Here is a 13,142-nt window from a genome sequence, read left to right on the forward strand (position 1 = left end):
GTAATCATATGGAAATTATTGTTGATAGTGAGTTTAAAAGAATTCTTTTAACTATATTCAGAAACTGGGATTTGAACTGGAGCGCACATTTAATTGTACATTACTCATAAATAAAATGGTAATGATAAAATTACAGAGAAAAAAGGTTTGGCTAAAAACACATTTTTGAGAACTTCACTATATTGTTGCTGTTGCTCAGTCACTCCGTCGTATCCGACTCTTTGTGACCCCATGCACTGCAGCACGCCAGGCTTCCCTGTCCTTCACTATTTCCTGAAGTTTGCTCAAACTCATGTCCACTGAGTCGGTGATGCCATCCAACCATCTCATGCTCTGTCGCCCCCTTCTCGTGTCCTCAATCTTTCTCAGCATCAGGGTCTTTTCCAACTAGTCAGCTCTTCCCGGTGGGTGGCCAAAGTATTGGAGCTTCAGCTTCAACATCAGTCCTTCCAATGAATATTCAGGGTTGATTTCTCATTTGATTTTGAGGATTGACTGACTTGATCTCCTTGCTGTCCAAGGACCTCTCAAGAGTCTTCTCCAGCAGCACGGTTTGAAAGCATCAATTCTTTGGCACTCAGCCTTCTTTATGGCCTAACTCTCACATCCATACATGACTGCTGGAAAAGCCATAGCTTTGACTATATGGACCTTTGTCAGCAAAGTGATGCCTCTGCCTTTTAATACTCTGTCTAGGATTGTCATAGCTTTTCTTCCAAGTAGCAAGTGTCCTTTAATATTATACATAATACTACTAAATCTAAATAAGTTTCTAAATTGAAATAATGTTTGCACATATTTTCATGTATCAGTTCTTAACATAAGAAATCTAAAGAGCAGAGGAAGCTTACTGTAGGACATTAAAAACTCAGTTGTTTGTTCAAAAAAAAATGAAGGAATCTGGAAAACCAAAAATTGTGCTCACAATTTGATGGCAACTAAGGGGCAACTTCTAACTGTTTTAAAAAGCCATTCTCATTATCAAAAATTCACTAAATACCCACAATATTTCTAGTCACTCTAAAAGCTAGTCACACAGGGAAGATCCAGAGAGATGATATGGGGTGGGAGGTGGGAGGGGGGTTCAGGATTGGGAACTCATGTACACCTGTGGCGGATTAATGTCAATGTATGGCAAAACCAATATAGTATTGTAAAGCAAAATAAAGTAAAAATAAAATTTTTTTAAAAATTAAAAATAAAAAAATAAAAGCTAGTCACAGACCCTATCTTCCAAGTAGTTTATTGGTGTTTTATTTTTCCTTCAGTTGCACATACAGTGAAACAGTCTCCCAATTTCTTCAACCAAATCATAGATAGTCCTGCACCATAACTCCCTCATAGCAGGGTCTCAATAATATTGATTGATTAGTCAATTATCCAAGGATATTTTAATATAAAATAGTCAAAAACAGAGAAATGTACCTCTCTTGGGTCAAAGTTAACTCACTACCCAACACTCCCATAAACCTGCCAAGTTGCTCGCATTTTATTTAAAGAGAATGAAATGTTCCAGGATATCTGGTGGGAAGACACAGGTGTGGGAGTGGGTCCTGGAATGGGAGTCAGATGACCTGGGAGCAAACACTGGCTCTGTTCTCTACTGACTTGAAAACTTGGGCAAATTTCTTGCCCACCTGAACCTCAGTTTCCTCAACTGCAAAGGGAAATAATAACTACCTCACAAGGCTGTTTTGAATATCAAGTGGAAAAATATATATCTTAGGGATAAGACAGAGAGTCAACAAGTTTCAGTCAAATTAAAATCATCCCTGTTTCTATAAAATGTAAATAGGGCTTCCTGGCTCTCTTATTCACCACAATCATTTTCGTGTTTTTATTACTGTGGGTGAAAGAGAGATTCTTATCTTAGTACATACACACCTGCAACAGTCTTAATATCATTTGACTGATGAGGCCAGTCTGGAAGGTCTTCAACTTTCCTATCAAGGACTGAAAAATCTTCCCGGCTAGTCTCATGACATTAGTGCTGGCCCAGAAGCAGCAGAACAAGCTGGGCCAGCTTGGTGAAATGGCTGGGATTGGGGGAGTCTAATTTTTCCCCTTTGGACCACATAAGGCTCCAATAGTTCCACCCTGTCTACTGATGCTCACTGTGGTTTTGCAAAGTGCCCCGACCCTTCCCTGCCTCTCTCCAATCCATTCATGCTTTAATCCACCAATTCTTACAGATTCCAAGCAATCATGCATAAAACCTAGGCTCATTATTTTACAGTAACATTTTGTACAAAGTGTGCACCACATAAAATGACTATATGGCACTCCTCGACCTTAACATTTCTCATCTTCTAGTAAACCAGCCTGCATTCCTATATACTATGGCCAGCCCTTCACCAGGTTCAGATCTCTAAAAGTCTGCACCTGCTCATCCATTTATTCATTTATTCATTTTTTGGCCACTACAGAGTCTTATGAGTTCTGCAAGCCTTTTGTCTTATGGCTCCGTTCATTCTAAAAACACTTCCACTTTTTGTGCTTAGCACAGTCATGGCTCAGGGCTTCCCTGGTGGCTCAGTGGTAAAGAATCTGCCTCCCAATGCAGGAGACGCAGGAGACAAGGATTTGATCATTGGGTTGGGAAGGTCCCCTGAAGTAGGAAATGACAACCCACTCCAATATTCTTGCCTGGAAAATTCCATGGACAGAAGAGCCTCATGGGCTACAGTCCATGAGGTCTCAAAGACTGGGACACATGCAGTCCTGACTCATGGTCCCAAGAAGCCCCTGAAGGCTACAGCAGCTCCAAAGCATCCAATGCTGAGTAAACTGACCAGTGTGTTTGCTCCTCATCCATCAACTGGCCCCCACAAGCTGAGAGCGTATCTTCCCCTCATCTTTTACTAAGGAACAGATTTAAGTATTCACTGACAGGAAATTAAGTAAAGAAGACCTGCATGCAGGGGTTCGTTAAGACTGATGGCAAGGTCCAAATTGATACAGCCCACCTGCTGGCTTTAAGGATGTCACCAGCATTGGCAAGAAAGGGGAGAATTTCTGTCTGATCTGTGACACAAGGGTGGCTTTGTTGTTCATTGAATTATACCTGAGGAGCCAAGTACAATTTGTGCAAAGTAAGAAAGATCTTTGTAGCACAAAAAAATCCCTCATCTGGTGACCCATGATGCTTGTATCATCCACTATCCCGATTCCCTTTCAAAATGAATGACTCCACTGAGATTGATTTCAAATCTGGCAAGATGACTGATTTCAAAAAGTTTGATACTGGTAACCTGTATATGGTGACCAGAGTCACCACCGTGGGAAGAACTGAACGATCTTCTGCTGCAATCACCAACAGAAAGAGACAACCTGGTCCTCTTGGTGTGGTTCATGTGAAAGATGCCAACAGCAGCATCGTTGCCTCCCCATTCTCCAACATTTTTGTTATTGCAAAGGCAACAAACCATGGATTTCTTTTCTCTGAGAAAAAAGTATCTGTCTAACCACTGCTGAACAGAGAGACAAGAGATTGGCAGCTAAAGAGAGCAATGAGTCAAATGGTCTCTAGGAGACATGACTGGAAGGGTCTTTGGGTTTAACTGGGCTTCCAAGGTGGTGGTATTTGTAAAGAATCCATCTTCCAGCACAGGAGATGTAACAGACATGGATTCAATCCCCAGGTCAGGAAGATCCCCTGGAGGAGGGCGTGTCAATCCACTCTAGTATTTTGCCTGGAGAATCCCATGGACAGAGGAGCCTGGTGGGCTACAGTCCACAGGGTGCCAAAGAGTTGGACTCGACTAAAGCAACTTAGCACTCACATAACAGTGTCAGACTTTATTTGGGGGGGCTCCAAAATCACTGCAGATGGTGACTGCAGCCATGAAATTAAAAGACGCTTACTGCTTGGAAGAAAAGTTATGACCAACCTAGATAGCATATTCAAAAGCAGAGACATTACTTTGCTGACTAAGGTCCATCTAATCAAGGCTATGGTTTTTCCAGTGGTCTAGTATGGATGTGAGAGTTGGACTGTGAGAGCTGGACTGTGAAGAAGGCTGAGCGCCGAAGAAGGCTGAACTGTGGTGTTGGAGAAGACTCTTGAGAGTCCCTTGGACTGCAAGGAGATCCAACCAGTCCATTCTGAAGGAGATCAGCCCTGGGATTTCTTTGGAAGGAATGATGCTGAAGCTGAAACTGCAGTACTTTGGCCACCTCATGCGAAGAGGTGACTCCTTGGAAAAGACTCTGATGATGGGAGGGGTTGGGGGCAGGAGGAGCAGGGGATGACAGAGGATGAGATGGCTGGATGGCATCACTGACTTGATGGACGTGAGTCTGAGTGAATTCCGGGAGTTGGTGATGGACAGGGAGGCCTGGCGTGCTGTGATTCATGGGGTCGCAAAGAGTCGGACACGACTGAGCGACTGAACTGAGGGCTTAATTAAAGATAATGAGGAATGATTAATTGCCCAAAAAAGCCTCTCACATACAAACAAAGGCCATTTACTGAGCTTCAGGCACTGCACCAGGTTCTGGAGTACAGGTCTCTGAAGCAAATCCATACAGAGACCTTGGTCCCTCCTCTCATTAATCAAATACACATGCTCAATAGAGATATAATAACAAGCTGAGATAAATGATCTAAAAACATCACCCAAAACCTTGACCTAGACTCATGAACTGGGAGGTTGGGTGGAAAGGGGTCATTCAGCAAAGTTTTCCCTTCATCTTCCCCTGATCTGTAGAAGAAGTAGGGGTTATTTAAACTAGGAGAAGGAGCCAGCAGAAGTTGGGCAGCAGGTGAGTCAGATCCTAGGGTCAGGGTAAGAGAGTTGTCTGTTCTCCTAAGAGCAATGGGAAGTGATAAGAAGGATTTAAGGGAGGGATGTGACAGAAATAAGACACTTCCACAATGGCTGGCAGCACTGGGAAGGAGAGTGGTCTGCAGGGATCATCTGGCTAGCTGGCCATTGGACTCATCTGGATGTCTGAGATACGGTGGGTGGGGAAGGGATAGAGGAAAAGTAAGTTTCCAGTTGGAGAAACCAGATGGATACTAATGCCATTCACTGCGACAAGGAACTGCAGGAAAGGACACCTTGGGGGCAAAGGGACAAAAGTAGCCATTGTTTCAAGCTCTGTGCTGAGGGCTGTAGGTACATTATTTTGGCTTTCTGACAAGGCTGGAAAGTTGGTATCATTATCTCATTTTTCAGATTAAAAACCCAAGGCTGTAATATCAGCTTAGTTTTCTGACCCAACCTTTGTGGATCTAATTTTTCAGGGCGATCTAGTGCCCAATTAGCCTCCCAAGAGCTCTTAAGAAGAAAGATGACTTTTCCTTAGAAACCAAAGCCCAAAGCCACAGAGCTCAGATAGAAATGGATTTGGAACATTGCCAGAGACTTTGAGTAGGTTACTCTGGGACCCGTGGCACGGCGGCCATGTGTGATTGTGCATAATTACAATGTGCACAAATGTAATATTGTAATATTATAATTACAATCATAATGCAATGTGTGATTGCATACTGCACAAACCCAGAGGGCACCAGTCACATCAGAGTTCCTGTGAATTCTGCCTCCTGAATACATCAGCCCTGCCCCTCCCCAGTCTCTTTTCAAAGAAAGACTCCAAGCTCCATGACTCTAGGGTTCAAAAAGAATCAGTGACCAAGGCAACACCATGCACTTGACCTCTCTGGTCCCAGAGCTTCTTTCCTCTTTTGCAGCCTTCATTCAGACCCAGGTGCTTACCCCTCACCCTCTTCTCTGCTCATCTAGTACCCTAAGGAGAAGTAGATGTAAGGGAAGAGTGACCCGTCCATCATTAGACCACTATGGCTTACAAGCGCTTCCCAGGGGGATATACCAAATCTAAAACATTGCTAATATCTGCCCAAATAAATGCTACAGAGAAACAAACAAGTTATACAAAAGCTGTCACTTTTTTATCTAGTTATAAAATATTCCCCAAATTTCTGATTAAAGAGTGTCCTTGCTCACCTGATTGTATCTTCCCAGATTCGAGGTGCTGTCTGAACAGCAGTCACCAATTCTTTATCTTTGAGGAAGACCAATCCACTCTGAGATTTACCCTGAAAAAGTCTGTTCTCTGGCCCCAGGGCCAGGACAAACCACAGCTCTCCAATTTGAAAGTTCAGGCAGTGAGAAATGGAGCTGACTCTATCAATCAATCAATCAAGGGCTCTTTTCTCATCAGCCCCTAAAGCGGTGACTCCACATTCCCAGGAGTGCTTTGGATTCCTGAGTTTCATGCTTGGGAATATTCTGACAAGAGGCACAGTCTCAAGTGCGCCAGCCCTGGCTTATGATGGGGAGAGAGCTGATCCTGCGGTCTGTGATCAGAATGAGCTCAGCTTTCCAAATGAAACTGCTCTACCAGCATCTCCATCCTTCTCAGTCCTTACCACCGTGGCCCTTTAAAAGGTATGGAACATTCATTTTAAAGATGCTTTTTATTGATAAATATGACCTTGTTTCTATAAAGGAAGTCAGGAAGGATATATTTCTCAATTTCCAATCAAGATGATTCCTCTGCAGACACACTGCAGTGTTTTTCTTTTTTTGAAACCTCATCTCCTCTATCAGCTCTGATGTGGTTGATCCTTTGGAGTTGTGAATGTGCTTCCTTGTCCCTATGCCACATAGAAGAGTGTCAGTTGACATTTAGGGTCACCCAGGATTTTTCTACTACAGAGGGCCACATATGGACCAGTTCCCACTGCAGAAATGAGCCCTTCGTCTGCAGAAGGCACTGTTCGAGGGCAGATGCATTCCCGAGACTCTGGCGGTGACGGTGACCCTCTCCCCACAGCATTCCTGGGATATTGATGTGCCCTGTATCCTTCTGCCGGCAGCTGACACTTCCCCCAATGCTGGCTCATGACCCAGCTCTAGGGCATGAGGGCTGCAGCGACCCCCAGCCCTGAGCACCTCTTGACTTGTATCAGCTGGTGCGGTCTGGCAGTGGGAGAGGCTCAGCAGCCAGGCTGTCCCGTGTAGAGACCCTGGCTTCCTGCCAGTCAGAATTCTAGGGGCCTCATTCCTCATTTAGCTCCTCTTTTTCTCCACAGTTCATGGGAACTTGGACCATTAACTGACATCATAAGGCTGTCTTGGCCTGAACACTTTTTTGAGCTAACCACTATGACATTGGAGGACATTTGCCAAATCACAGGCTAGGGCTCAAAGCCCTCATTCCCACCCCATCTTCAATTTCTCTTACCACAGAAAGAGCCTAAGAGTGACTAAGACACCACTACAGAAAGGGTGTAGCTGAAAATGGAAAGTGCAGCTAAAATGTAAGTATAGATCTGGAACTATGGATTTGATCTCTGTCCCTATTTCAGCTCAGAATGGGCAGGTGGAAAAGTCAAGTGGGCACCAGCAGGAGAGAAAGAAAGCATGTTTTTGCCCTTATTTCTAGTTCGAGCAGTGAGTATCCAGATCAGAAACATAGCTGGAGGATCAAATAATGACTTTTTCAAAATAAGGGTTACCTATGTGTGGTTATCCCTCAGAAGTGACTTGTTCAGGCTGATCTGTGATGGCCGAAACTTAGAAAGGAATAAACCACGGCAACTGAAGGATCACTTTGAAAAATGATTCTCTGCAAAACAATCATCTTTTGCTTTGCAAAACAATTCTCAATAGACTGGGAAAAAATCCTAAGTGGTCAGTAAAAACAGGAAGATATATTCATCTTCCTGTATAATAAAATAAATACTAGTTTTAAAAAAGAAAAAGAAACATAGCTGGGTTCTCATAAGGGGAAGGGAACCCAGGTAACAAGCATCATCCTTTGATTTCCATCCCTACTGCCTAGGGGGCGTCTTGCTCTCCTGGTGCTTATTCTAGTGTCTTGATTGTTTTAAAAATAACTGAATCAGTTCCCTAGTTGTCTGGAAGGCACCACTTCTAGAGACTGTGCTTGGAAGGAGTGACTATTTCCCTTGCTGTCCTCCGCCTTCAGCTAAGGTGTTTTACAGAGAAACTGCAGGTACCCAAGCGTGTTCTTACCAGGCAGGAGGCAGGCCCCCTTGAGAAGCATTTGAGCTCCAGAAGAGGGTGATCTCTCTTAGGCCACACTTGAGGTTTACTTTTGTCATTTCTCATAAATGCCACATATTCTCACAAATGAAGGGGAAGTATCAGAAGGGTAAATTTAAGGAAAAGTCGGATGGGATTAAGTAACTGAATCTGACCCAGTTTGAGGACTAGCAGAAAAAAGAATTAGGATACCACTCTCCCAATTTCAATAGAAATAAGCTTCAAGCTAAAGCTGAGGCTCCAGTATTTTGGCCACCTCATGCGAAGAGTTGACTCATTGGAAAAGACTTTGATGCTGGGAGGGATTGGGGGCAGGAGGAGAAGGGGATGACCGAGGATGAGACGGCTGGATGGCATCACGGACTCGATGGACGTGAGTCTGAGTGAACTCCGGGAGATGGTGATGGACAGGGAGGCCTGGCGTGCTGCGATTCATGGGGTCGCAAAGAGTCAGACACGACTGAGCGACTGAACTGAACTGAAGCTTCAAGCTACCTGATTAAAAATGAAAAACCTTCCTTCTACTTCAAAGATTTCTGCTCCACCCAAGGGCCTGGTCTAGAACAGCAGAGCTTCTCTCCTCACAATGACAGATGAATAATAAATGCTCCTAGTCAGAAGAAAGGGCATACAAACAATTTCTCCAAGGTTTTGGTTATTGGAGATTTTATCTATGGCTAATAGTAATTTCATTTTACAATTTAACATTTCTTTGGTCTTTGAAACTAGCTAGCTCCAGTGATGAAGAGGTTATGTCAACGCAATAGAACAAGACCCTACAGGGCCTGCCTGGAGCAGACTCCTCCCCTCCCGCATTCTCCATCTGCCTCTGCAGAAAAACTTCAACCTCCTCAGCCTTCCTCGAGCTCCAAAGAATAAATTTGATCAGAGAAGAGAAAAAAATGCAGAAAGAAAGAAAAACAAGACAAAACCATAATAATTTAGCCATTAAAAAACGTCAAGGACCTTCAATTCCTTCTTAAGAGTTATAGATAATATTCTGAGCTATATCCTTTGAGCTGTTTTTCAGACACTGAAACCCCATCAGGTAGAAGTTAACTATATACTGCCCAGAAGCACATAGGTCCCAGAGTGGTTGGAACCAGAGAAGGTCTGAAACTAGTGAGGTCCCAATTACCTCATCACCAACCAATCAGAAGAATGCTCATGAGTTGATCATGTACCCCACAATGCCCCTGTCCCTCATCATGACTTTTAAAACCTTTCCCTAAAAGTTATTGGGGAGTTCAGGCCTTTTGAGTACTAAATACTGGACTCCTTGTTTGCAACCTGAAATAAACATTGTATTTTCTTGTACCATAACCCAGTGTCAGTAGACTGGCTTTATTGAGTGCAAGCAAGCCAACCCAAGTTTGGTTTGGTAACATTAAGACTTTGAAAGGGAATTGGTTATTTCAAATCATTAAAAGATATATATCATATGTACAGAATATCAAAGAAAGAAATCAAGTAGGTAGGAAATAATCCCTAATGGGGTTTAATGGCTAAATGCCCATTAGACATTTTTTTAGGTTTCATAAAGATAAATCTATATCAACTTCTGATGGAAAATGGCTTAAAGATAACACCTAAATTCAATCTAGTTCTGGTCTAATACAGTCTAGGTGAGAACCAGCATGATAATTTTCTTCTCCCTAAAGTGTTTCCCAAAGGATTAACCTAATTTTTTAAAACCTTACCATTCTATTGTGAATAAACCCCTCACAAATGAATGTCATAATTACTGACTTAATTTTTTTCTCCTACACTAAGAGTATATATATATATATATCTCCTCTAAAGTAAAAGGTTTACCTACTACTATAGTTGAATGTTGTATATTAAGTAAAATTTTTATTTGCCTAGAAAATATAATTTGTCAGGGGAAACATGACACTAAAAGGGACCAAACCACCTTTACTATGGCTAAAAATGAGAGGTTACTTGTGATCGCCAACAAAAAACCTATTACAAGAAAAAAGATAAAATTAGCAGTAATTATTCTTCCAGCTACAGCAGGAAACTGGGAATAGTATTACAAACAATCACTTCTTTTTCATGTCTTTTTTTTTTTTAATGATGAAGAACAACTGTTCCTCTAATGAAAGGACTCAGTAAATAAACTTAAGCATGACTTTCACCTAATTAATCTGAAACAGGGAATTTTTCACCTCAGCAATTGCTCTTCGGCTATGAGACAAACCTCTTGCTTCCATCAGACCCCACAACCAAAATGCTTATTATTAAAATAAATGTTACAGGAGTGGAACATAGGCGCAGTTTACAACTGTGTGATGGTTGATAACCATTTTTTTATCCTTGAAAAAAATGAGTAAGCTGCCAAAATTGATCTTTTTTGATCATTTCTCACTTAATGTTAGAAAACAAAGAGCATAGTTATACTATCAGAAATGCAAAAAAGAAAAAAAGAAATGCAAGTATTTCTGTTTTTTCCTTCATGTGCTCAAGTAAACCTGTAAGAGGGTCAGCAGTAAACACAGAAACAATCACAAACCGCCTCAATTCTGAAATCCCCACAGATTATCACTCTCTGGGAGGCTTAAGGTAGAAAACAAAGTATTTATATTAGCATTAGTCAACTTTAAAGGTCTCTTAAAGGATACTTACAGTTAAATCTTTGTAAGAACCAACTTTAATAGTCTTTTAAAGGATACTTACAGTTAAATCTCTGTAAGAATCACACATTCGTCTTCACTCCCTTTGTTGTGCAAGGGTAAATGAGTTACAGAAAAAAAAATCCCTGCAAATACCGTGCCTTGTGATTAAGACGTCATCTTAATGCAGACTTTGTATTTTGGCTTTTATGAAGGTTTAAAGGTTAAAGACAACATAAATTATGCAATTCCTTCTATGCCAGGCCTATAAAAGGTGCTTTCAGTGTTCATTAAAGATATTGCTTCCAAATGGGCAAAAGCCTTTCTGTTAAGTGCCAAAAGAGAAACATTTCCATTATGCTCATTACTGCAATGCTGGAGAGCCAAAACAATCTGGAATCAGGAAACTGCTAGAATCTATTGTTCCAGAATGTATAGCAACTGTCAATATACACAGTGAGAAACTACTCTTCACTGTTTGGACAGCATACAGTAAAACAGAGTCAGCCAACACGCTGGTCTGCTTCCAGGAGAAAGATAGTCTGGAAAACCCCAAAGCAACAGCAACAGTTGAGGTTTTCCCCTTCTGCCTCTGCCACAAGAGACAGATCTGAATAGGGCCCAGAGAGACTCGATTCAGACTAGAATATCCCTGACTCCCGCCCAGGAAGGAGCATGCCCCATGTAAGGGATGCTCGGGTAAACTGCTATTCTCACGCATTCCTCTAGGTCGGCATTACCACTTCCTCATTTAGGTTTTGTCATCCCCTCCAGCTAAAGTACAGCTTCTTTTCCCTTTACACTTAAGCGTACTGCGTCTGCAGAAGTCTGGGCTCTTTTATCACAAGGAACACCACATTCATTTATCCTCTAGCCTTCTGGGGCAAACTGTTGATTTGGCTGGATCTGCGTCTCTCCAACTACAAGCCAGAGATCAGAGCTGGACACACAGAGTCGCAGAGATTCTTTCCAGAGGACAGCCCGCACTCCCTGACAACTAAGTAGCGAAGTTGTTTCCTCCTCGTCTGCTGTGATGCCCAGCCATCAACACGCGCGCGCGCGAACCACCGCACGCAGCTTTGCGCCCTCAACTTACCAATTTAGACTTGGCGCGCTGCAAAAATTCTTCCATGTCGTTGAGAAAGGTATGGACCGGAGACACCCGGAGGGCGCAGAGGACTATCTCCTCCCGGGCGAGAGGGGCCGGGTCCCCGGAAAGTGGCCGCCGGGGACGCAGCAACCAGCTGCTCCCTCCTACCGCTCGGAGGCAGCTGAGGTTGTGGCTGAGCTCTCGGCTGTCGCCTCCCAGGGCTCCCCACCCCACCCCGAGCCCCGCCGCCCGCTCGGAGCGTCCGACTCTCCCCTAATAAGGAAAGTGGGTGTGACGCCCGGGAGCCCCAGGGCGCTCCTGGCACGCTGGCTGGCACGCGCCTGTGGGGCCGGAGCTCCGCCGCTGGGGCGCGGGGGCGGGAGTGTTGGCGGATGGCGAGGGGCTCCTCCGCCAATCGCAGGGCCCCGCTGCGGCCTCCTGACGTGGCGCGCCGAAAGATGCTGCAACCATGGACAGCGCCCAGAAGTGTGAGCCAAGTGCAAGGGGCTGCTGCAGAGGGAGGCTCTGCCGCAGGCACCGCCGCTGTCAGCCAGGGGAGGTCGAAAGAGGGAAGAGAGGCCCCCAGAGAGCTCCCCTCCTCGGCCAGGGCCTTCCTGGTTGGCTGGCAAGTTACAGAGAGCTCCTATGGTCACTTAATAAGCCGGCTCTGCTGGCCTGGCCAGGGGACACTCAGCTAGATTGTGGGGTGGAGGGGGTTACTGCTCAGCTAAAAGCGGTACGACCTTGATGGAAAATAATAGGAAGAGCAGGCTAGGAGGTTGTGGTAGGTTGCATCTTTCCTCCTTGCTCTCAAAACATACCTGCCCAGCAACAGACCTCTGCAGTTCACCCTAATTGGGTACCCTTATGTTGGCCCTGGGGCTATGGATACATACATCCTTCTGCAGTCGCAATCCCCATCCACTCTGACATGTGTGCTCAGCAACAGAGGGCGACAGAACCTCCTTCCTGCATAAGGGTCTGTGTTTGTACAAGATCTTCAGATCATTTCTCTGTACATTAAAGTTTAAGAAGTACTGCAATAAACACTTAAACTCATAGCCATGAACCTTATTTTAAGCCACAGAGTATTGCCATGTGGACTCTCTAGCCTGCCTTATCATGGGCCCACATATATCTGGGCTTTGGCATACCTGCCTGTAATGCCCTTCCTGCCCTCCCACCAGCCCCACTGCCTGGCTAACTCGTGCTTCAGCTGTCAGCTTAGAGGAGTGACCTCGACATTGACTACACTTCAAAATCACATTAATAGGGCTTAAAAAAAAATACTGCTTCCCACGCTATATTCCAGACCAATAGAATCAGTTGCTCTAAGAGCAGGGAGACTGCATCAGTCTGGTATAAAAATGCTCCAAGTGATTCCCACATGCAGGCCAGGTA

At 44.0% G+C, this 13,142-nt stretch overlaps 1 protein-coding gene across 1 annotated transcript in view; it reads right to left on the bottom strand.

Moving 5' to 3' along the window:
- PRUNE2 (prune homolog 2 with BCH domain) overlaps positions 1–11,868 on the bottom strand; it is a 292,805-nt gene extending 280,937 nt beyond the window's left edge. The window contains exon 1 of the mRNA XM_052644512.1: positions 11,748–11,868. Within this exon, the coding sequence (XP_052500472.1) occupies positions 11,748–11,783 (36 nt within the window). The 5' untranslated portion in view covers positions 11,784–11,868. The remainder of the gene's footprint in view (positions 1–11,747) is intronic.
- Between the last annotated feature and the right edge of the window lie 1,274 nt (positions 11,869–13,142).

This window comes from Budorcas taxicolor, chromosome 8 (assembly GCF_023091745.1).
Source record: "Budorcas taxicolor isolate Tak-1 chromosome 8, Takin1.1, whole genome shotgun sequence".
Taxonomy (NCBI): Eukaryota; Metazoa; Chordata; class Mammalia; order Artiodactyla; family Bovidae; genus Budorcas; species Budorcas taxicolor.